The 26,703-nt window shown below is 36.0% G+C and overlaps 1 protein-coding gene across 2 annotated transcripts in view; it reads right to left on the reverse strand.

The window, feature by feature from the left end:
* The window catches only part of CDC42BPA (CDC42 binding protein kinase alpha), a 312,993-nt gene that overhangs the window by 112,913 nt on the left and 173,377 nt on the right, over positions 1-26,703 (reverse strand). Inside the window, exons 11-14 of one of the 2 annotated variants that reach the window (XM_023203615.2) lie at positions 25,299-25,421; positions 11,863-11,996; positions 5,092-5,334; positions 4,729-4,839 (exon numbers count right to left, since the gene is read on the reverse strand). In XM_023203615.2, the coding sequence (XP_023059383.2) occupies positions 4,729-4,839; positions 5,092-5,334; positions 11,863-11,996; positions 25,299-25,421 (611 nt within the window). The remainder of the gene's footprint in view (positions 1-4,728; positions 4,840-5,091; positions 5,335-11,862; positions 11,997-25,298; positions 25,422-26,703) is intronic. The other variant, XM_023203616.2, reaches the window with a different exon arrangement.

Below are 26,703 nucleotides of genomic sequence, written 5' to 3' on the forward strand. Positions count from 1 at the left end.
GTTCATTGTTGGCTTATAGAAACACAACTGATTGCTGTGTGTTGATCTTGCAGCCTGCAACTTGGGTGAATTTATTTTAAGTTCAAGTCTCAAGTACCTTTCTTTTTGACACAGGGTCTCACTCTGTCACCCAGGCTGGAGTGCAGTGGCCCGATCATGGCTCACTATAGTCTCGACCTCCGAAGTCTCAGGTGATCCTCCTGCCTTGGCCCCCGGAGTAGCTGGGACTACAGGTGCCTTCTCAAAAAAGAGTTTGAGAAGGATTGGTGTTAATTTTTCTTTAAGTGTTTGGTTCAATTCACCAGTGAGGTGGTGTGGTCCTGGACTCTTCTTTATCAGAAAGTTGCCCGTCTTTTTTTAATAAGCCGCTGGAATGGGGTTGTGGAGTGCGTGAGGGTCCATCAGAAGGTTTTTGATTACTGATTCAATGTCTTTACTTGTTACAGGTCTGCGGAGATTTTCTATTTTGCCATGAGTCATACTGGGTTATTTGTATCCTTCTAAGAATTTGTCCATTTCATCTAGTTATCTACTCTGTTGGCATACAGTTGTTCCTGTTATAATTCTTTCGTTTTCTGTTGGTCAGTAATAAAATTTTCCCTCATACTTCTGATTTTAGTTATTTGCAATGTCTCTCCCTCTTTAGCTCTTTTTATTGGGAAGGGGTCAGTCTAATTAAAGGTTTGCCAATTTTGTTGACTTCTAACCAACTAACTTTTGATTTTATTGATTCTATTATTTTCTAGTCTTTATTTTATTTAGCTGTGCCCTAATCTTTATTATTTCATTCCTTCTGCTATCTTTGGATTCAGTTTGCTCTTCTTTTTCCAGTACCTTAAGGTATAAAGTTAGGTTACTGATTTTTACTTTCTTCCCTTTTAGTCCTTCCTTTTAATACAGGCATTTATAGCTATAAATTTCTCTCTTCAGCACTGCCTTTATGGCATCCTGTAAGTTCTGGTGTATTGTATTTTCATTTTCATTCATGTATTTTCTAATTTCCCTGGTGATTTATTCTTTGACTTATGGTTGCTTAAGAGTGTGTTCACTAATTTCCACATATTTTTGAACATTCCAGGTTTTTTCTTTTCCTGTAATTGATTTCTAGCTCCATTCCACTGTGGTTGGAGATGATACCTTATATGACTTCAATCTTCTTCCATTTACTAAGATGTTTTTTGGCCTGACGTATGGTCTATCCTGGAGAATCTGCCATGTGTACTTTAAAATAACGTACATTTTGCTGTTGTTGGGTGAAAAGTTCTATACATGGTCGTCCCTCAGTATCCATAGGGCATTGGTTCCAGGACCCCACTTGAATACCTAAAATCCATGGATGCTCAAGTCTCATATATAAAATGGTACAGTGCATACAACCTACACACATCCTCCCATAAACTTTAAATCACCTCTAGATTTCAGTCACATATTGCTAAATGACAGGGATATGTTCTGAGAAATACATCTCATTAGCTGATTTTGTCCTTGTGTGAACATAAATTGTACTTCCACAAACCTAGATGGCACAGTCTACTATACACCTAGGCTATAGGGTATAGCCTGTTGCTCCCAGGTTACAATCCTGTACAGTATGGTACTGTCCTAAATACCACATGGAACTGTAACACAATAGTAAACACTTGTGTCTCTAAATATAGAAAAGATACAGTAAAAATATGATATAAAAGATAAAAAATGGTATGTTGCATATAAATATGGCACAAAAGTATGGTATAAAAATAAAAACTGTTATGTCATGTAAAGTATTATGAACGGAGCTTACAGGACTGGAAGTTGGCATGGATGAGTTAGTGACTGGTGAGTGAACGCGAAGGCCTAGGACATTACTGTACACTACTGGAGACCTGATAAACACTTCATACTTAGGCTACACTATTTTTAAAATTTTATTTATCCAATAATAAACTTGGCTTACTGTACCTTTATAAGCTATTTCCTATTTTAAAACTTTCTGAACTCTTCTGTAGTAGCACTTAAAACACAAACACATTGTACAGATGTACAAAAATGTATCTTTTTCTTTTTCTTTTTTTTTGAGACAGAGTCTCACTCTTGTCACCCAGGCTGGAGTGTAGTGGCACAATCTCAGCTTACTGCAATCTCCACCTCCCAGGTCCAGGCAATGCTCATGCCTCAGCCACCAGAGTAGCTGGGATTACAGGCATGCACCACCATGCTCAGTTTATTTTTGTATTTTTAGTAGAGACACAGTTTCACCATGTTGGCCAGGCTGGTCTCGAACTCTTGGCCTTAAGTGATCCACCTACCTCAGCCTCCCAAAGTGCTGGGATTACAGGCGTGAGCCACCGCACCCAGCTATCTTTCTTTATATCCATTTTCTATAAGTTTTTTTCATTTGTAAAATTTTTGTTTTACTTTTGAAATGTTTTTGTTAAAAATTAAGACACAAACAAACACATTAATATAGGGTTTACACAGGTTCAAGATCATCAAGACATTACTAGGTGACAGGAATTTTTCCAACTCCGTTATAATCTTTAGGGATCATTGCTGTATATGCAGTCTGTGGCTGATTAAAACGTCACGATCTGTACTTACGATACCTAATGTGATATAAATGCCATATAAGCAGTTTTTACCTTTAGAATAATGACAAGAAAAATCATCTGTACATGTTCAGTACAAATGCACCCATCTAATTTTCTTCCTCCAAATATTTTTGATCCATGGTTGGTTGAATCCACGAATACAGAACTCATGGATATGAAGGGCTGACTCTGTATCTGTTAGGTCTAGTTGGTTATAGTGGTGTTCACGACCTCAATATCCTTATTGATCTTGTGTGTATATGTTCTATTCATTATTGGAAGTGAGATATTGAAGTCTTTAACTCTTTTTGTAGGGCTATTTCTCTCTTTAAGTCTGTCAAAAGTATTCTCAATGAAGTGAAGATTCCTACTATCTTTAAAACAGCCAAAATATGTTTCAACCCTTTACTATGTGCCAGGTTCTGGCCTATACATGTTAAATGCATTAACTAGTAAGTTACTAGGTAGGTGTTATATTAGTGCTGGAAACAAAGCAGGCCCTGACTGAAAAGTATCTGGGATGGTGATATAATTACTTCTATCTACTAATCCTGCTCTAGAGGTACAGATGTATATAGAATACACATCTCTACTTCATAAAGCTAACCAGGACTATGAATTCATGATTAACTAAAACAAACTCCCAAAACAAAAACAAGAATAAAATCAAGAGTTTATATTTCCATTTATAGCAAAGGAATTTGACTTGCAACCACTGAAATTCAATTGTCAGAGAAAAGTAAGTTCTGACCAATTCTACCACATGATTCATTCATTAACTTAACAGGTTTATTAAACAAGTATTAAATATCTGGTCCTTTGCCAGGGTCAAATTAACAATATACCTGTCTGTATTTTCAATAAGCTAGATCACAGTTTAGTTGGAAATACACAGATTTGCAAATAAATAATTACAATAAGAGCTAAGCTACAGGTATTAACAGAATTCCAAGAAGCAGTACAGGAGTATGTAGATTTTAAGCAGTATGATTCTTACATTTATGGATAATTGGACAGTAGACTAAGCATGGTCCTAAAAGAAGTAGGTGAAATGGGGCCTGACAGGTATAGCAGAGGAAACAGGATGGAAAAAGTTTGGAGTCAAAAAAGATAAAAGGCAGATACCACATTCAGACTATTATTTAGTATGGTAAAAATATCATGTCAATTTGATCTTAATTCACTCATTGTAATATACATGATACCATTATTACACTAACAGTTACTGAACACTTATAACGTGTCAGCTTACAAATGTATGTATGCACTCTTGACATGAAATAGTTTTAGAGATGAGAAAATTAAAGCATAATGAGGTTAATTGTTGTTATGTTTTGTTTAAGACAGAGTTTCACTCTTGTTGCCCAGGTTGGAGTGCAACGGTGCAATCTAGGCTCACTGCAACCTTCACCTCCCGGGTTCAAGCAATTCTTCTGCCTTGGCCTCCTGGGTAGCTGGGATTACAGGCGTGTGCCACCACGCCTGGCTAATTTTGTATTTTTAGTAGAGATGGGGTTTCGCCATGTTGGTCAGGCCGGTCTCAAACTCCTGACCTTAGGTGATCCGCCCATCCCGGCCTCCCAAAGTGCTGGGATTACACACATGAGCCACTGTGCCCAGCCCCATAACGTTCTGTCCAATGTTACATGTTACACAGCTAGTAACTGGTGAAGCAAGAAGTTAAGAATAGGTAGTCTGACTCCAGAATGGCTCAAGGATTTCCCTTGCAAAGCACCTTCTGCTGAGATGTTTTAAACTATGCCCATTATCATCTTATCCTAACAAACATAAGTGTCTGCAAAGCTACCTCTGAGCTTCTCCTGAGTCGTTTATGAGATATAGAGAGGTTCTGAATATCTAACCATGACTCCCATGCAGATTACCAGTACATCTTGGGTAGGCAGGCAGTCTTTCATAAACATTCTAACTTCTTCCTGATAGCTTCATGTTTCCCACTAAACATAGTCCTCCATTTTCTTCAGTATAATTAAGAAATCAGTATCAGCTTCCTACTGGTAAGAATGAGAATTATGAATACTAGGTTTGAAGAATGACTAGTTTTCACTGCACACTGAATATAGTGTATAAGCTAACACTCCTAATAAGTCTAAAGAGAAGAAAATTAATTAAGCTTCATAAATGTGAAGTCAAAAGATACCTTCAGTCCCTCCAATTCATTTTCCAGTTGCTTAGAATAGTGCTCACTCTGTTCACGTAGTTTCCTGTCTTTAGATGCTTCAGCAGCTAGAGCTTCTGTATGAACTTCCAGCTTTAAAACAGAATGAAAAAAGCAGATTTCATGATTATAATCTTTTTCCAAACAAAACATTTATCCCAATGAGAATTTACCTTGTAACGGGAAGATAATTCAAATGTTTAAATCCATATTAAATAATATTAACAAACTATAAAAATAACTTTAAAAAATATTAAATAAAAAATTATATATGATATCACTAGTCTTAAAAAGTAGCTTTAATCACTATCCCATGGGCACTACAAAATTTGCCTGACTACTAACCTCTTTTTTGGCTCTTTCTGTTCTGCGCAGTTCTTGCCTTAAGCTTTCAACTTTTTGCATCACCAGGTCCACCTCTTCTTCCTTATCTCGGACATGGCGAGCAAGTTTCTGTTTTTGGGTGTGCAATTCTGTTAGCCGCTCATTGATCTCCATGAATTCCTGCATGGCCAGTTTCCTCTGACAGTGTGCGTCTTTCAGCTCTTTGGATTGGTTTTTTAATCGCTCACTAGCCTGGACTAGTTCCTACAGTTTTGTAAAAAGAATATAAGTTACCAAATCTGCAACCTAGAGACCAAATTTGGCCATCAGAATAGCTATTATTAAGTCAAGAAGAGCCAAAATTATTCACCTTAGGACAAATTAAAATAAATAAACTACTTCTGAACAGCATGGTGTCCTGACATAAATAAACTACTTCTTAATGGAATGGTGTCCTGATATGGTCTCAATTTCTTATGCTAATACCGTACGGGAGCTGCTAATTTAACCTTATAGTACCTTAATTTCCACAAATGAGGAAAAAGTTTAGGAATAAACGATATGATGGTCAAAATAAATATTTGTAAAATTTGATAAATACTTGTGAGGTTGTTTACATAAAAAACAAGCATTGCCCTTGACATAGAGGCTACACCTCAAGCCAGAAGCAATGAGACAGAAACTAAACCAGAGACTCCCTAATTGAAGAGAGAAACTTAGAGGAGAGCTAAAGTGGACTCAGGGCAGTACCACTACCTGCCTCCTAGCAAAAGGAAATGCAGATTTTCTTTGGGGGAAAGAACTGCAATGAAATCTGAATTTTTCACATATTAAAAACAAACAAGAATGAGCTCACAACCACAGATTCCAAATTACTCAAAGAACAAAGCACCACAATCAAATAACAAAAACAATAAAAATAAACATCAAAGGTATCTTGGTATTAAAATCATTAGATATCAACACAAAATTGCTACATATGAAATGTTTAAAGGAATAAAAGATGAAACAATAAAAATGAAAAAATGACAAAAGGCTATTAAAAATGACCAAGCAGATTTATAGAAGAACTGTATGGAACATTTAGAAACAGAAAACGTAAGGTTGGCCCAGTTGCTCTCATCTATAATCCCAGCACTTTGGGAGGCTGACGCAGGAGGATTGCTTGAGCCCAGGAGTTCAAGAGCAGCCTAGGCGACGTTGTGAGACCTCATCTCTACAAAAAATAACAATGCAAAAAAAAAAGGCCAGGTATGGTGGTGTGCACCTATAGTTCTAGCTACTGTGGTGGGAAGATGACTTCGGCCTGGGAGGCTGAGGCTGCAGTGAGGTGAGATCACTCAGTTGCACTCTAGCTTGGGCAATACAGTGAGACTCCATCTCAAAAAAAAAAAAAAAAAAGAAAAGAAAAAATACAAATCTTAAAATTAAAGACATGCATCCATCACTGTACAAAGTTAACATTTTTATAGTATAATCTTATATACACATTTGTACAGTAAACAAAAGATACAGCTAAAATACTGGCCAATAACAACACAAAGAAAGTTATAAAGAGGTAATACAGGTTGAATATCCCTAAAAAAATGTGAAATCCAAAATCTTTCAAAATCCAAAACAGTCTGAGTGCCAACATGATGTTCAAAGGAAATGCTCACTAGAGCATTTCAGATTTTGGATTTTCAGGTTAGAAATACTCAACTGGTATAATGCAAATATTCCAAAATCCAAATGCTGGTCCCAAGCATTTCAGACAAGTGATACTCAGTCTGCATTAGATCTCTAAAATCAGTTTTTTCTTCCTGAGATAAAACTTTGATGGTTCCTTTAGTGCAGATCTGATTATGGAAGCTCTGCCAGTTTTTGTTTATATGAAGCCTCAGACTTGAAAAGTAATTTTTTGGGTATATAGTTTTAATTATCTTCTCATGTCTTTGAAAATATTTTACCCTGTTTCTGTTGCTGTTGTTACTTCTTCAGTGTATGTTCTTAGTCTAATTTTCCTCCTCCCGCCTTATGTGAGGATGGGGAATAGGTGATTTGTCTTTTTTTCCCTCTGATTTCTTTACAGTCTTTTATTTCTCTTTGGTATTACCAAAGAGTGTTTGATTCATAAATGTAGAGCTTCCTCTAGTGATGACATTTTACTAGTAATCACCAGTTAAAGGCCATCTATTATATTGGATTAAGAAATGAAATCTTGACTTCAATAGAAAAAGTATTATTAAGGATAAGGAATGTCACTACATAATGATAAAATTCAATACACTAAGAAGAAATACTATCCCAAACTTTTGTGCATTCTATAAGATAGTCTCAAAATCATTAAAAAGAAACTGTTAGAACTTCAGAGAAAAATTGGTAAACATCACTATAATGAAAAATTTTAATTTCCTAGTCATTAATAGATAAACCAAGTAGGCAAAAAAAAAACAGTGAATATAAAGACGATCTGAAAAGCTCAATTTAAAGACGATCTGAAAAGCTCAAAAGCTGAATATAAAGACGATCTGAAAAGCTCAAAAGCTTCATGTACAGAAGCTTGCTCTCTAAATTGGAACACAAACTATTTTCAAGAACACATATTGAATGTTTTAAAAATGGAACAGGCCAGGCCACGAAGCAAGTCTCAGTAGATTTCAAAGAACAGATATCACGTAGAGCAAGTTCTGTAATGACACTGTAACTAAATTAGAAGTCAACAACAAACAAATAAAACTCCATACATTGAAAATTTTAAAAGATACTAAAAATAACTCACTGGTCTATGAGAAAAAGAACTAATGCAATTCAACTCTTTCTATGGGACCAGTATAATCTGAATATCAAAAAAAAAAAAGAAAAGAAAGAGGAAAAATAGTAACACGCCAATCTCACTTATAAAAACAAACGTGAAAATCCTTTTTAAAAATTAGTAAATCGGTTCCAGTGATATAGAAAGTAGATATGCATGAAGTCTGGCACTAAACTCCTTGTGCTGAAAATCTAGCTCTACCACTTTCTATTTCTATGACCTTGAGCAAGTGAACTAATTTCTCTGTTCTTGGTCTCACCATTCATAAAATTAGAATAATAATGATATCACCTAACTCATGGGGCTGTGATGGAGATTAAATAATTTAACATATGTAAAGCTTTCACAACAGTGTTATTAGAACAGATATTTGCTACATAAATGTTATCTATACTACCACAGTATTATAAGAAATTTGGGCTTAACCCAGAAATATAACAGTGACTTAATATTAGAAAAAGTCTACAAATGTAGTGCACCACACCAACTTATTGAAGGACAAAAATCATATAATCATATCAATAGAGCACAGAAGGGCACATTGAATAAAGTCAATACCCATTCTAAATAAAAAGCTATTAACAAAATAGGAATAGAAGGTAACTTCTTTAACCTGATAAAAATTATTTATTAAAAACTTACAGCAAACATTATTAGTGAGAGGCAATTTCTTTAAAATTGGGGAACAAGATGGGGATGCCTGCTATTATCATTTCTAGTCAACATTGTACTGAGGTTCTAGCTAATACAGTAAAACAAGGAGAAATGAAAGTCTTTTCTGTATGAAATTTTATGGAAGAACATTTTAAAAGAACTTTAAATATATGGAGCGATATGTTTACGAATAAAAAGACGTTAGGAATACAGAGAAACTCTTATGTTTTTGCAGTTTGTCCCTTCTGAACAAATTTTACCAAAACCTGGGCTAAATGAAAGTCTTAAAAAGTAACTTATAACTGATTTAGTAGTGAGAAAACTAAGATTTTACCTTCTGGAGGTTATGTGTTTACATTTCAAGGTGGGGTGGCAGAGAGTAGGAGCCTAGACCAAGGGGGCTTCCTTTGATGGAGCAGAAGACTCTGGGCTTATATTTACAGTGGAAATATTTATCTATATTCCAGAGGGTTAGAGAAAGAATCCAAGATCCTTCTCTTTAGATTTCCAAGGAACTCTCTCAGAAGAGGAGAAAGCAGGAAGCAGTTGCTTCTTTTCTCTATGTAAACACCTGGATAAATGTTTTCAAGGCTCCTCATTTACAATACAGACAGATTCCTTCTGTGTAGGGTTTTATCCTGCCAGTTCTCAGGGTATTTCTCTTGAGGTAAGACTTAGCACAGAAGGGAGTCATGTAGTTATTCTTTGTTGTATGTAAGTAATAACAATCCATTCTATTCTGGAAATAATCTGTGTGTATATTCAGAAAAACAGTAATAAATATATATAGTAAGAACTTAAAGACAATATTGTAATGATGTTAATTCTCTCTAAATTGATCTATAAATTCAATGCATTTTTTTCCCCTTGAGATAGGGTCTTGCTCTGTTGCTCAGGCTGGAGTGCAGTGACATGATCATGGCTCATTGCAGCCTCAATCTACCAGGCTCAAGTGAACTTCCTGCCTCAGCATCCTGAGTAGCTGAGATGACTGGCGTGCACCACCCAGCTAATTTTTTTTATTTTTTGTAGAGACTGGGTCTCATTCTGTTGTTGCCTAGGCTGGCCTCAAACTCCTGGACTCAAGTGATCCTCCTGCCTCGGCCTCTCAAAAGTGCCAGGATTACAAGCATGAGTCACAATGCCCAGCAGATTAAATGTAATTTTAATCAAAATTCCATCTTCACAGTTTTCAAAACATAGTTGAGATACAGACTCTAAAATTTTAAACCTTTAAGATAAAAATTTAGGAGAAATTTTTAAAATCTCAGATTTTTTAATATAAGACAGCAAATACACTAACCATAAAAATATTGATAAATCTGGCCACAATAATCCTAAGAACATTTTTTAATAAAAAGATTCCTAAAAGCAAAAAGATAAGCCACTGAGAGATATTTGTAACACATATAACTCACAAAAGATTAGAATGTCCAAATATTTCCAAGAATTCTTATAACCAGTAAGAAAAAAGCAACCCAACAGAAAAATAAACATAAGATATAAAGAAACATTTCACAAAAGAAATGTAAATGACAATAGACCCATGTGAAGACACTTGACCTCATTAGTAATCAGAGAAATGCACATTAGACCACAACCAAACATTTTCTAAAACCTAAAATCTCAATTTAGACTAGATTGGCCAAAAGTAATAAATCTGGTAATATGAACACAAACTCCTATACACTACTCGTGGAAATGGAAGTTGGTATACTAGAAAACAGTTTGGCACTACAAAAAATCAGAATATTTGCTAACCCAATCAAAAAATGGGCAAAGGACCTCAGTGGACATTTCTCTAAGAAGACAGACAAATGGCCAATAGGTATATGAAAAAGTATTCAACATCACTAGTCATAAGAGAAGTAAAAATCAAAACCATAATGAGCTGTCACTTCACAGCTAGTGGAATGGCTTTGTTTTTAAAAAAAAAAAAAAAAAGGCAAAGGATAACAAGTGTTGACAAGGAATGTGGAGAAAAATCATTTTCTACTGCCTATAGGATATTAAGCAAATCACTCAAAATCCTGTATTGGTATCATCTGTTTCTTTTCGTCAGCACTATCGTCTTCTCAAAATATATGAAAAGGATTTTTCATGCTAAAACATTAAAAATTGGTGACTACCTGTCACTATAAATCTAGATATCAGATTTTCATCCTCTTTTCAAAGGGTTAGAGAAAGAACCCAAGATCCTTCTCTTTAGACTTCCAAGGAACTCTCTCAGAAGAGGAGAAAGCAGGAAGCATAACATCCATTATGTTAACTACATTTGGCTGAGTAATCCTACCAATAAATATAAAATGGTAAGCCATTAATATTACTATAATATTATTAAAGCAAATAGAACACTAACTGTTTTAAATGACAAATATTATTAAATTGGCAATGAATTTAAATGGGCCTATACAAAAAATTGGTTGAAACTGCATTAAGAAGAAAGTAAAAATGTATTGGTCTATCTTTAATAGCATTCTCTTTTAGTCCTTTTGATTAGTTTCACCAGCTAAAGGTTATTTGTTTTATTTTTAATTCCCTCCATTTCTTTCCCGGCACAAAGACTTTGAAATCTTCCCCCAGAGGATTACATTCATTCTATATTATCAGTGCATTATATTAATATACTACATTATTGAATACAACTTATGCTATGCCATAAACTACAGATTTCTTGTTTGCAATGGCTAGTATTAGTCCCAACATTTTTCTATTAATGAAAGTCACAGTGCTTAGCAGCATGTGGTTCAAGAAAAGTATTTTCTCTAGTGCTTGAATATTATTTACCCTATTGGGCTATGTTACAGAGTCTTAGCTATCAATAAATTTTCTTGATGTTTAAAATAATGCTTAAATGTTATACAAAGTTCTTATTAAAATGACTTTAGCTTTTTTACCCATGCTGCTCTGAAGGATAAAAACTGACATTTAAAACAATAACCAAAGATATTTTAAATTATATTTTAAGAATGTTCTTATCAGCAAGTTATAATGAAAATATGCCTGTATTTTAAATTTTTTCTATAGATGCTAAACAGATTCTACTATTTTCTTATTTCTTCGTGTTTCTTTTTCAATAATATTCACTTTTAATCTAGTCCTTTGACTATTAACTTTCTAAAAGAACAAAAGATTCTGAACTTTCAAGCTTCAACAATTTAAAAGTTTATTACTAGCTACTTATCAAATGACACATACCAAAATAATCCTTATATTTTTAAACCAATTTTTAAAAAGATAAAATATACTATGTATTATTGTCATTCATTATGAATGCTTTCAGTATTCTTATTATACAAGATTCAAAACAGAAAAAGCTTTAATGATCTATTCACATACTTTACCTTATTTAGATCTTCCCTTTCTTGTTGTAATGTTTTGATTTGTTTTTCATAAGCCTTGATTTGTCTAAAAGCTTCATCTAGCTCTTGCCTCACAGCATTAGCTTCTTCAAGTTGCTGTTCCAAATGACTCAATTCTAAAAACAAAAGACAATGTTTCTTTTACTATTTGTATAAAAGCAAATGATTGAACCTAAGGTAAAACAACTAAATTTTTTTTTTTAATCAGTATTTTGAATTTGGTGTTAGGTCTACTGATAGACAGCGTATACCAGTATGACTCTTGACAAATTAAATGCTTATCAGTTCACTGTAAAGATGGTGAATTGCGTATGCCAGTGTGAAGATGTGCAAAATTTATGTGCAGAAATGCCTTACAGATTCATTATGAAAAAAAAATACTTGCAAAAACAGCACCTTCAGACCAATTAAAAATTTAAAATAACAAGCAACAAGAAACTCAACCAACAACAACAACAAAAAGGCAAGTTTTACTGCAGTGTTGGTAAGCATCCTAAGGCTGATGTTAGTCAAATTACTGTGTAAGATGATTTTGACTCTAACAGGGTGGTTCCAAATCACCCAGTCTAGTTTCACCACTGTTTATCTGAAGAATAAACTCTGATTTCCAAAAAGCAAATACCTGAAAAACTCCTGATCTAAATCAATTCTTCTGTTTTTTGATGAAGAAACTCAGGGAGTTGAATAATTTGCCTAGTCACATTGCAAAATGTGCATCAGAGATAAGACTAGAGCCCAGGAAATCTTGCACTGACTCCTCCACCTTACATGGTAATGTTATTAAATAATGTTTAACATTCTCAGATAAGAGGGGATATAAAGAAACAACAACATTATTGATTTTAACCTATGCCTTAAAATGTAATAAATTGATAGGAAATGTTCCTGGTATTAAAAGTAAACTAGGAAAGAACTGAAGTCAGTGATACAGAGAAATCTAAACAATATTCATTATCAGTTCTGCTCTGGATATTTTCTGTTCTTTACACATTATTACTCTAAGTCAGCAATACTCAACCTTTTTGGTACCAGGGACCAGTTTTGTGGAAGACAATTTTTCCATGGCCCAGGAGGCCGGGAGATGGTTTTGGGATGAAACTGTTCTACCTCAGATCATCAGGCATTAGTTAGATTCTCATAAGAGGCATGCAACCTAGATCCCTTGCATGAGCAGTTCACAATAGGGTTCACGGTCCCATGAGTATCTAATGCCACCGCTGATCTGACAGGAGGTGCAGCTCAGGCGCTAATGCTCACTCACCTGCCATTCACCTCCTGTCGTGCGGCCCAGTCTGCCGGTACCAGTCTGTGGCCCGAGAATTGGGGATCCCTGCTCTAAGTGATATCCCCAGACAAGTGACATGAGCATCCCTTAGGAACTTAGATATGGAGAATACCAAGCCCCAATCAAGACCTAATGAAGCAGAATCTATACAGTATCCTCAAGTCATTCATTTGTATGTTAATGTGTGGGAACCAGTGCACAAAGTGTTGTATACTGTTGAGACTGATGCTTTCAATAAATGAAGTAGTGTTAATATGTTAGTCCTAGTGGGAAAAGCAATTCACTTGCGTAGATGAAACCTGCAGTCTAAAAATTACTTAAATGTATTAGTGTATCATGCATTGTATAGTACTACATTCCATAAATAACCGGTAACAGTGCAATAAACTTACAGATTTCAAACTTACTTTGAAAGTATAGTTATTAATAGCACAGTTAACTTTTGAAGATGTAACGTTGTATTAACTGGTTTTCATAGTATCTGAACAGTATCAATTAATGAATGCTTATGTGAAGAAAACTAAAAATCATAGGGTGTTTAATCTTAATCATGGTGTTTAGTCTTATATTCAGAAAACTGTATTTTATCACTTTATCAAATTTTGGCATTTCATAGGGGAATATTTCTATTTCAATTAATTTCTTTCAAACACTTTTTAACATTTTTAGGATTTCAAGAATTTCTTGTTTTTCTTTTTTTTTTTTTTTTTTGAGATGGAGTCTTGCTCTGTCACCCAGACCGGAGTGCAATGGTGTGATACTGGCTCACTGCAACTTCCGCCTTCCAGGTTCAAACAATTCTCCTGCCTCAGCCTGCTGAGCAGCTAGGATTACAGACACTTGCCACTATGCCCGGCTAATTCTTGTATTTTTAGTAGAGATGGGGTTTCATCATGTTGGCCAGGCTGGTCTCCAACTCCTGACCACAGGTGATCCGCCCACCTCAGCCTCCCAAAGTACTGAGATTACGGGCATGAGCCACCGTGCCTGGCCTGGATTTCAACAATTTCTAAAGTAAATATCAATTTACTTTTGTTATTTCTCATAATTAAGAGTAAAAATACAGCCTGTAAAGCAGCTGACTTCTGTCACTTCCTGGTTCATTTTAATTAAACTTTATGGTTAAGGAAAATCAATTTAGAGTAGCATTATGGTACATTTAGTAATCCATTCTGAGCACACTTTCTTTCTTCTACTTTTGAAGTGTTCTTCTCTAACATGTTCAATTTTTTCAGAAATTATTGTTACTGACTTATTTCAACAGCTCTGAGAAACAAAAAAATTCAGTATTTCATAAAATTTAAGAGTGTTGCTGTTGTCTAACTTATCTCCTTCAAGACAGAGACCATATTTTATATTTCTCTTCCATGCCATACAGCACCAAGAAAATAACCCCATACGTATGATACCTTCATTAAGTCCTCATTACTAACAAGTTGAATTTTACAGTCCTAAATAGCACCCGTGAGCTAAGAACCATTTAGTTGGTATTAGCTAACCCAATTTCCTAGTACAGCTTTTTCATAAAATTTCCCTATCATATAAAGTTTATAACAGCCTTGATTTTCTACGTTATTATAAAGTTTATAACATGGGATAGCATCTAAAAGGTTTAAGGATATTTTTACTGATTTATTTCAATACAGTGTTAATTTTAGTTTTCACCACAGTCATTTCATTTTGGCTGCTTTGCAATGGAGTTGTTAGAGAAATACATGTCAAATTTCCCTGTTTTATATTTCAGACACTTTTCAAAAGTGAAAAAAGCTCAAAACATTCATTTAAACAACAGTATGTGAATTATGAAAAGTACAAAAGAATGTACTAGCTTAAGAAGTGTTGGAAAAGATAACCCCTCCCCCAATATTTCATAAAATCCTCCATTATGGAGGGAAACACAGCACTCGTAATTTGGAAAACACAGAATGTTGCATTCCCAAAAGATGAACACCCCATATCAAGAAAAATCCAGAATGCTTTGAACTTTGGTCAAATACCATAAAATGGGTAAAGCAGCAGAGCCTTTACTTTCACTACAACAAATAGCAAATATGGCTAAAATTCTGAAAGAAATCCAGAGACTATTAAAAATATGCAACACAATTAGCCATGACATTTAGATAAAGTTGTTAAAAACTAATTATAGTGAACAAATAGAAAAAGCTGTAGTAGGCCGGGAACCATGGCTCATGCCTGTAATCCTAGCACTTTGGGAGGCCGAGGCAGGCAGATCACCTTAGGTCAGGGGTTCAAGACCAGCTGGGCTAACATGGTGAAATCTCAGCTCTAGTAAATATACAAAAATTAGCCAGGTGTGGCACACACCTATAAACTCAGTTACTTGAGAAGGGCTGAGGCAGGAGAATCACTTGAACCCAGGAGGCGGAGGCTGCAGTGAGCCAAGATCGCATCAATGCACTCCAGCATGGGTGACAAAATGAGACTCTGTCTCAAAAGAAAAAGCTGTACTAGGAAACTGGGTTAGCTGATACCAACTAAATGGTTCTTAGCTCACGGGTGCTATTTAGGACTGTAAAATTCAACTTGTTAGTAATGAGGACTTAATGAAGGTATCATACATATGGGGTTATTTTCTTGGTGCTATATGGCATGGAAGAAAATATAAAATATGGTCTCTGTCTTGAAGGAGATAAGTTAGACAACAGAAACACTCTTTTAAAAAATAATAACGTAGAAAATCAAATGCAAATTGTGTGGCAGGCTATATGTGCTATAGGAATTGAGGTCAAAAAATGGGCATGATTAAAGCAGTATTCAAAGTGGAACACTATAAACTGGAAAGGGGTTGAGACTGGAGCGAGCAGGAGGTTGGCAGAACAACCAAAACATCTCCCTGATCCACAAGATGGATATTTTCATTTTTCCCATTATGTAACTCTTCTGAGATGTGAAGAAACTTTACTTCTAATTATAATCAGTAAAAATAGGCTCCCTTATTATCAATACACCTATTCACAGGGGAGAGAGGGAAGGAGAGAGAGACAGAGTATGTGTGTGTGTGTGTGTATGTCTGTGTATGTGTTAAGTTTAGGGTTGGACAAACAGAAACAGTACACAGAGACACTTATCCCCAACCTCAAGGCAACATAAGAATAAGAGTTTCAAAAGTACATTATAGATTATAATAAATTTTTCATTTAGGAAACAAAAAAATCCTATTTTCTCATACAAAAATATTAAATGAGGTATGAATTTTTTATTTAAAAAAATTTTATTTTTGTCTGCTGACACTCAACAAATATATATTTAGTGTCTGTTATACAATACTGGCAATAAGCTTGGCATTAGGAATGTAGCAGGAAAACCTACTATAACCTACTTCCTAACCTTTAGGAGCTCAGAGTATGGTAAAGAAGCAAATATTAAAAAGAAGTTGTCAATAATTATAAATTTGTTGCTTTTTTTTCCAGTAACTTAAAAATACCGGAGAACACTGCTGTTGGGAAACACAAGATAACCAGTCATTAACAGTGGGTATTTGCATACACAAAGACTTTGCTCAAGAAGTATTTGGAGGAATGACAGATTGAAGGTATTTTGGATACTTTTTTCTTCAGAGCCAAATTAAAGTTGGGGCTACTCATAAGGCAGGTCCTAAGGAGAGCATTCAATTTGTATTTTTTGTTAAAAAGGAAAGGAAAAAAGAAAGGGAAGGAAAAAGACAGTATGTGAAGGAAGTGGAGCATCACGGGGTGATTCAGTATGGCTGGAATCACTGGACAAGGGAGTAGTTAACAAGACATAAAGCTCGAGAGGCAAATACATGCATAATAATGAAGGGCCTTGTATTAGAATTAAGAAATTTCTACTTTATCCTGCAGGCAATGGGGAGCCACTGAATATATTTATGTTGAAGCTGTGACATGAACAGGCTTACATTTTTATTTTTATTTTTTTCTTTTTTTATTTATTTATTTTTTATTATTATACTTTAAGTTCTAGGGTACATGTGCATAACGTGCAGGTTTGTTACATATGTATACTTGTGCCATGTTGGTGTGCTGCACCCATCAACTCATCAGCACCCATCAATTCGTCATTTATATCAGGTATAACTCCCAATGCAATCCCTCCCCCCTCCCCCCCACATGATAGGCCCCAATGTGTGATATTCCCCTTCCCGAGTCCAAGTGATCTCATTGTTCAGTTCCCACCTATGAGTGAGAACATGCGGTGTTTGGTTTTCTCTTCTTGTGATAGTTTGCTAAGAATGATGGTTTCCAGCTGCATCCATGTCCCTACAAAGGACGCAAACTCATCCTTTTTTATGGCTGCATAATATTCCATGGTGTATATGTGCCACATTTTCTTAATCCAGTCTGTCACAGATGGACATTTGGGTTGATTCCAAGTCTTTGCTATTGTGAATAGTGCCGCAATAAACATACGTGTGCATGTGTCTTAACAGCAGCATGATTTACAATCCTTTGGGTATATACCCAGTAACAGGATGGCTGGGTCATATGGTACATCTAGATCTTGATCCTTGAGGAATCGCCATATTGTTTTCCATAATGGTTGAACTAGTTTACAATCCCACCAACAGTGTAAAAGTGTTCCTATTTCTCCACATCCTCTCCAGCACCTGTTGTTTCCTGACTTTTTAGTCATTGCCATTCTAACTGGTGTGAGATGGTATCTCATTGTGGTTTTGATTTGCATTTCTCTGATGGCCAGTGATGATGAGCATTTTTTCATGTGTCTGTTGGCTGTATGAATGTCTTCTTTTGAGAAATGTCTGTTCATATCCTTTCCCCACTTTTTGATGGGGTTGTTTGTTTTTTTCTTGTAAATTTGTTTGAGTTCTTTGTAGATTCTGGAAATTAGCCCTTTGTCATATGAGTAGATTGCAAAAATTTTCTCCCATTTTGTAGGTTGCCTGTTCACTCTGATGGTAGTTTCTTTTGCTGTGCAGAAGCTCTTTAGTTTAATCATATCCCATTTGTCAATTTTGGCTTTTGCTGCCGTTGCTTTTGGTGTTTTAGACACGAAGTCCTTGCCCATGCCTATGTCCTGAATGGTACCACCTAGGTTTTCTTCTAGGGTTTTTATGGTTTTAGGTCTGACATTTAAGTCTCTAATCCATCTTGAATTAATTTTCGTATACGGAGTAAGGAAAGGATCCAGTTTCAGGTTTCTACTTATGGCTAGCCAATTTTCCCAGCACCATTTATTAAATAGGGAGTCCGTTCCCCATTTCTTGTTTCTCTCAGGTTTGTCAAAGATCAGATGGCTGTAGATGTGTGGTATTATTTCTGAGGACTCTGTTCTGTTCCATTGGTCTATATCTCTGTTTTGGTACCAGTACCATGCTGTTTTGGTTACTGTAGCCTTGTAGTATAGTTTGAAGTCAGGTAACGTGATGCCGCCAGCTTTGTTCTTTTGACTTAGGATTGTCTTGGCAATGCGGGCTCTTTTTTGGTTCCATATGAACTTTAAAGCCGTTTTTTCCAACTCTGTGAAGAAACTCATTGGTAGCTTGATGGGGATGGCATTGAATCTATAAATAACTTTGGGCAGTATGGCCATTTTCACGATATTGATTCTTCCTATCCATCAGCATGGTATGTTCTTCCATTTGTTAGTGTCCTCTTTTATTTCACTGAGCAGTGGTCTGTAGTTCTCCTTGAAGAGGTCCTTTACATCCCTTGTAAGTTGGATTCCTAGGTATTTTATTCTCTCTGAAGCAATTGTGAATGGAAGTTCATTCATGATTTGGCTCTCTCCTTGTCTGTTACTGGTGTATAAGAATGCTTGTGATTTTTGCACATTAATTTTGTATCCTGAGACTTTGCTGAAGTTGCTTATCAGCTTAAGGAGATTTTGGGCTGAGACAATGGGGTTTTCTAAATATACAATCATGTCAACTGCAAACAGGGACAATTTGACTTCTTCTTTTCCTAACTGGATACCCTTGATTTCTTTCTCTTGCCTGATTGCCCTAGCCAGAACTTCCAACACTATGTTGAATAGGAGTGGTGAGAGAGGGCATCCCTGTCTTGTGCCAGTTTTCAAAGGGAATTTTCCCAGTTTTTGCCCATTCAGTATGATATTGGCTGTGGGTTTGTCATAAATAGCTCTTATTATGTTGAGGTACGTTCCATCAATACCGAATTTATTGAGCGTTTTTAGCATGAAGGGCTGTTGAATTTTGTCAAAAGCCTTTTCTGCATCTATTGAGATAATCATGTGGTTCTTGTCTTTGGTTCTGTTTATATGCTGGATTACGTTGATTGATTTGCGAATGTTGAACCAGCCTTGCATCCCAGGGATGAAGCCCACTTGATCATGGTGGATAAGAGCACCCAAATTCATAAAGCAAGTCCTTAGAGACTTACAAAGAGACTTAGACTCCCATACAATAATAATGGGAGACTTCAACACTCCACTGTCAACATTAGACAGATCAACGAGACAGAAAGTTAACAAGGATATCCAGGAATTGAACTCATCTCTGCACCAAGCGGACCTAATAGACATCTATAGAACTCTCCACCCCAAATCAACAGAATATACATTCTTCTCAGCACCACATCACACTTATTCCAAAATTGAAAACATAATTGGAAGTAAAGCACTCCTCAGCAAATGTAAAAGAACAGAAATTATAACAAACTGTCTCTCAGACCACAGTGCAATCAAACTAGAACTCAGGACTAAGAAACTCAATCAAAACCGCTCAACTACATGGAAACTGAACAACCTGCTCCTGAATGACTACTGGGTACATAACGAAATGAAGGCAGAAATAAAGATGTTCTTTGAAACCAATGAGAACAAAGATACAACATACCACAATCTCTGGGACACGTTTAAAGCAGTGTGTACAGGGAAATGTATAGCACTAAATGCCCACAAGAGAAAGCTGGAAACATCTAAAATTGACACTCTAACATCACAATTAAAAGAACTGGAGAAGCAAGAGCAAACACATTCAAAAGCTAGCAGAAGGCAAGAAATAACTAAGATCAGAGCAGAACTGAAGGAGATAGAGACACAAAAAACCCTCCAAAAAATCAATGAATCCAGGAGTTGTTTTTTTGAAAAGATCAACAAAATTGACAGACCGCTAGCAAGACTAATAAAGAAGAAAAGAGAGAAGAATCAAATAGACGCAATAAAAAATGATAAAGGGAATATCACCACCACAGAAATACAAACTACCATCAGAGAATACTATAAACACCTCTACGCAAATCAACTAGAAAATCTAGAAGAAATGGGTAATTTCCTGGACACTTACACTCTTCCAAGACTAAACCAGGAAGAAGTTGAATCCCTGAATAGACCAATAGCAGGCTCTGAAATTGAGGCAATAATTAATAGCCTACCAACCAAAAAGAGTCCAAGACCAGATGGATTCACAGCTGAATTCTACCAGAGGTACAAAGAGGAGCTGGTACCATTCCTTCTGAAACTATTCCAATCAATTGAAAAAGAGGGAATCCTCCCTAACTCATTTTATGAGGCCAACATCATCCTGATACCAAAGCCTGGCAGAGACACAACAAAAAAAGAAAATTTTAGACCAATATCCCTGATGAACATCGATGCAAAAATCCTCAATAAAATACTGGCAAAACGGATTCAGACTTACATTTTTAAAGCTTACTCTGGAGACTTCAAGTTCTGGGAAGATGGAATAGATATATTTCCCATTCTTCCCATTAAGTATAACTTAAAACCCTAGACATTATACATAAAACAAACATAAGACGACTCTGAAATGTGAAGAAAAAAACTTCCTCAGGACATTGGGACCTGATAAATAACGTAACTGTTGAGTTTTCTGGGGTTTCTTCTTGGTTCATATACCCCAGAATTAGAGCTAAAGATGATAACCCATAAATGACAACAGCTATAAAGAGAAAAAGCCCCAACAAAAGCCTGCTCTTTCTAGCCAAAGGATTAGGAAAGGGGTAGACCAGGAAGATAGAAAACTCATAGAAAATAACAATTCTACTTGAGATAAACATCACAGAAAAAAACTGGTCCCATGTCACCAATGTCAACAATGGACAAGTGCAGGGGGGCTACATTTCCAACCTCATGAGGCTATAATGAGATGCTCAAACACATCTGCAAAAGTGGTGTCAGAAAAACACTGGGTGTGGTTACTCATGCCTATAATCCCAGCACTTTGGGAAGCTGAGGAGGGTGAATCACTAGAAGACAGGAGTTCGAGACCAGCCCAGGCAACACAGCGAGACCCTATCTCTACTAAAAATACAAAACATTAGCTGGGTGTGGTCCCAGCTACTTAGGAGGATGAGGCACAAGAATTGCTTAAACCTGGGGGATGGTGGTTACAGTGAGCTGAGATCATGTCACTGCACTCTAGCCTGGGCAACAGAGTGAGACTCTATCTCCAAATTGAAAAAAAAAAAAAAAGGAGTGGTGTCACAAAAAGACAGGACATTAACCCTCACTGGCTGACAACAAGCCTCCCCTCACACACATTGTCAGTGGAAACCACAAGGGAAACCTGGACTTCTATCTCCACCCTGGGTTGACTTTCGGATCCCAAGCATACTGTATTTTCAATCTCTATGTGGTTGGGAAAAAAATCTGCATATAAGTAGATCCACACAGTTCAAATCCATGTTGCTCAAGGATCAAGTGTATTCATAAATTTACAGCATATTTAATTTTACGTTAAAATAAATCATTTATAATAAATGTATAATTTTATGCTGCCTCAGCATCCATTTTGAATGTGGGTTTAGGTTTCTTGTTTCAGAGGCAGGGTTTAGTCACTCTTGATGCAGTTTTCAATTCTACACCACACCCAAGGGGCTCAAGCTGGAGACATCTCTCCCATCTAGCAGACTGGGATCCTGCCTTCCAGCCACCTCCTCTAAAGGGACCATTCAAACACTGGCTTCCAAACTTAAAGTGACCTACACTCTATTCCCTAATATATACTGCTAGTTGCCATGCTCTCCTGCTCAAGGCTCTCTGTCTCCCTGCACTCCCTGACCTTCAGGTGTGTGGCCTCCAGGCATGCCATGTGCCACAATGTCTAAGTACTAAAAACTCTTAAATGTTCACATTGAGGTTGTCATTGACGCTGTACCAGCAATCTGACTCCTGACTGCAAGGCTGCTTCAGAAAGGATGCATGCAGGTGGATCCCCTGCTAGTGCTCTTTTGTTCAGGCCTCTGGTGGCTGCTGGTGACAGTAGCCAACAGCTATGTTGACAGAAAAACAGCTAGTACAAGAAAGAAAGAAAGGAAAAAGAAGAAAAGAACACTCAAGACTAATATCCTTCATGTCTATAGATGCAAAAATCCTTAAAAATATATTAGGAATGGAATTCAGCAACATATAAAAATAATTGTACACCATGACCACCGTTTACAAGAGGGATGTATGGCTAATACTTTAAAATCAACCAATGTAATTCACCATATTAACAGGTTATTTTTTGAAAATCATATGTTCATATCAATCGATAGAGAAAAAGCATCTCACAAAATTTAGCACCCATTAATGATTTTAAAAACCCTTAGAAATACAAAAACAGAGGGAAACTAATGCTTTTCCCCAAGATTGAGAAGCTAGACTATTCTCCTCATCATTCTTCTTTAGCATAACACAGTGCTGCAAGTTCTTGCAATAAGGCAAGAAAAGGAAACAAAAAGCATATAGATCAGAAAGGGAGAAATAAAACTGTTCCCACCTGCAGATGACATGATCATCAGAATTAAATATCCCAAATAATCTATTTTTTAAAGCCCTCTTAGAACTAATAAGGGAGTGTAGCAACACTGTAGAATACAAAATAAACATGTAAAAATCAACTATATTTCTATATATTAGCAATAAACACATGAACAATAAAATTAAAAATACAATACTATTTGGAATTGCTCAGAAAATGAAATTACTTATCATGATTCTATATATAATGGGTTAGACATCAACACAAGTTTCCTTTGGATAGTGCCAGAACATTACTGTGAATGACAGCAAAATGTTTTAAGATTTAAAAATTTAGCTCTTATACAGAGGTAACAAAGAAGCTCACAACTATTTTGGTGAATGACATAACAACTAGATTATTGATTTGAATATTTTACATCAATATCATCTATTTCAAGGCAGTTTTAAAATTAATTAGCAAGCTTTCAAAAGCTACTGCCATTCAAAGCCACATTCTACTATTAAAAAGAGAAGAGACAGGCTTATGAATAAGTTTTCCAAATCCCTATTGCCTCTCTGAAGACAAATCACTGACCATTCTAGCTGGTCTTCTGTTCCACTGCTTTTTTAGTGTCATACAACTCTAACGTAGACATTCAATGACACTCTTAATGTTACTGTTGGTACCAAAGCAAAGTCCATGATTCACTTATCACGTTCCCAATCTATAACAACTTACCTTTGGAAAGATAAAAGTAACAGAGATTAGATATATACATATTTCTTAGGAGGACAGCCTCTTAAAAACACAAAATAGGATTCACAAATTATGCTCAAAATTAAGATCTCCATATATTTAAAATAAACAAAGTGCTAATATGGCATTTTAAATAGTCACTTTTATAAAAGATGCTACATTAGATTATTTCTTCTCTTTTACTTATTTTTGCCTAAAACTGCCTTTCCAGAGAGGCCTGACCATTCTCGTTGAAACAGTACTTTCTGGGCCGGGCGCGGTGGCTCAAGCCTGTAATCCCAGCACTTTGGGAGGCCGAGACGGGCGGATCACGAGGTCAGGAGATCGAGACCATCCTGGCTAACACTGTGAAACCCCGTCTCTACTAAAAAATACAAAAAACTAGCCGGGCGACGTGGCGGGCGCCTGTAGTCCCAGCTACTCCGGAGGCTGAGGCGGGAGAATGGCGTAAAACCCGGGAGGCGGAGCTTACAGTGAGCTGAGATCCAGCCACTGCACTCTAGCCCGGGAGACAGAGCAAGACTGCATCTCAAAAAAAAAAAAAAAAAAAAAACAGTACTTTCTGCTCTCTCTTCCTATCCCTCTACTTATTCAGTTCATGTAATGCCTCTAAACCCTGCAAAAAACTGCCATTTCATTCTGAGTAAAAACCAAAGACCTTACGACAATCAGTAAGGCTCTACTGATCAGGCAACAAGCCCATTTCACCCCTTTAGTTCTCATTTCCTTCCATTCTCCCTGCTTGCTTATTCTGCTTCAGCCATGCAGTACTCTGTTTTACTGGAACACCTGGGGCACATTCGATTTTAGAGTCTTTGCACCAGTCCTTCTGCTTGGAACATATATTTTCCAGATAACTGTATGGCTAACCCCCTTGCCTTCTTTAAATTTTTGCTAACATGTCACCTTCTCAGGCCTACCCCTGGAGCACTATACTTAAAATGATAAAACTCCTCATTTTGCACATCTGACTAATTCTCCTTATTCTATTCTTATTTTTAAAGCACTTACTACCTTCTAAAATATTGTATCATTTACAAAGTTATATATTTACTGGTTTCTGTTTTCTGTCCTTTACCTAGGCCAAAGCAAAGATTTTTTGTTTAAAGTTGTTCTGCTTAAGATGAATCCCAAGAGCCTAAAACAACACCTGCTACACAGTAGGTGCTAAATATATATTTATTGAATAAATGCAATAAATGAATAATAGGTATACAAACACTTGTCAAATTTAATTTTAATCTCAGTAATACAAGGAAAAAATAATTGCATAACAAATAAAATAAATTTTCTTGAAACCTGTATACATGCACTCTGCTTGTCTCTAGTGTCCTTCTTCACACCTTACTCACCTTTTCCTCTCCTCACAAATATGCTTTGCCAGAAAAATTCCAAACTGAACAGGCCTTCCAAAAAAGCCATCCTTATTCACATAAGTCTGGGTTAGGTGATCCTCTATGTACTCTCTACGTATCTCCATTTATTTTTCCCGATAGCCTTTTCATACGTATTGCAATAACTGTTTATCTGTTTCCCAGACCAAAATGTGAACTCCTTGAGAGCAGAACCCATTCTTATTTGCCCTTCCCTGACTACCATGCAACTCATATCACATAACACAGACAGGTTCTCAATAGATGTTTTTTGTGTGAATAAACCATTTTTTAAACATTTCCTAAATTGAATTAGCAGTGAATCACACATATTTACCTGTTACTTGTTTCCTTAGTTTTTCAATTTCTTCTTTTAAGTTTTTTATTTCTAAATCTTTGCTTGCTGTTAGTGGACCATCAACAGTTGAATACTGCAGAGCTTGGACAGTCTGTGTTGACTCTTTAAAAAAAAGAATAAATAAAAATATCACCATACTTCAAATTCTTAACACTAATAACATTGTATTTTTTGCAGAGAAATTCTTACACAATTTATAGAACAAAACATCTACTCACTGATAAAAAGCACGTGAATACGTAAAAATTAAGTCATAAAAAATCAGGCCAGGCATGGTAGTTCATGCCTGTAATCCCAGCACTTTGGGAGGCCAAAGTGGGAGGATCACTTGAGTCCAGGAGTATGAGACCAGCCTGGGCAACAGAGTGAGACCCTTTCTCTACAAAAGATATAAAAATTGGCAGGGCATGCTGGCACATGCCTGAAGTCCCGCTACTCAGGAGGCTCAGATTGGAGAACTGCTTGAGCCTGGAAGGTTGAAGTGGTAGTGACTCATGATCATGGCACTGTACTCCAGCCTGGGAGACAAAGTGAGACTCTATCCAAAAAAAAAAAAATCCGCTGCATATATATGTATGTATATATATATATATATATATATATATATATATATATATGAAAGAATCCACCTTCTAATAATTTTTGGTTTTAAATACTGTTGGTGTACTCTGCCAGTGAATCAACTACGTAGCTCCTTTTTCTCCTAGTAGGAACATCACCATGTGATAACTCAAAAGCCTGGTATGTCAGTCAGATGCTATATGAAGAACTGAATTGGGTTTACAAATGGAGGGTTAGGCATGTTAACATACATATGCAGAAGTGCTGGCCTTCCAAATTTTATGTCTGAAAGTTGAGGCCCATCTACAGGTAACTATGGCTCAACAATTTAGCTAAAATATTTAGTTAAAATAGAAAATATTAATTTATCTTGCAGTTCTAATTAGAAAACACAAGGTTTTAAAGAACAGTAAGTCTACTGAGGCTTATTCCCAGATATCATCAAAAGATACGGAACAAAGAAAATATTTTTTACCATTTTACACCAGAAATGAAATTGCCCTTTGTTCTAAATAGGTGTTCTGCTATTTATGGAGGGATTCTTACATAATAAGTCTCTCCCTTACCATAATTCTTTATGAGTTAGTGCAAATCATTACTGATTACTTTGTGTGTGCATATGTACATGAGTGTATGTAAACCATAAACCCTGTATGGTTGGCGGTCAATAAATATTTGTTAATTTGAATTAAAGGTATAAGATATACTACATTGTGCATCTGATCTTGATTTTCTGCATCATATAAGTATTTCTTATATATTTCTATCTCTTCGGGTTCAAAACATGCTAAAAACTGGTCCTTTCTGTATTTATTATTTTGAA

The sequence above is a fragment of the Piliocolobus tephrosceles genome, chromosome 1, assembly GCF_002776525.5.
Source record: "Piliocolobus tephrosceles isolate RC106 chromosome 1, ASM277652v3, whole genome shotgun sequence".
NCBI classification, from domain to species: domain Eukaryota; kingdom Metazoa; phylum Chordata; class Mammalia; order Primates; family Cercopithecidae; genus Piliocolobus; species Piliocolobus tephrosceles.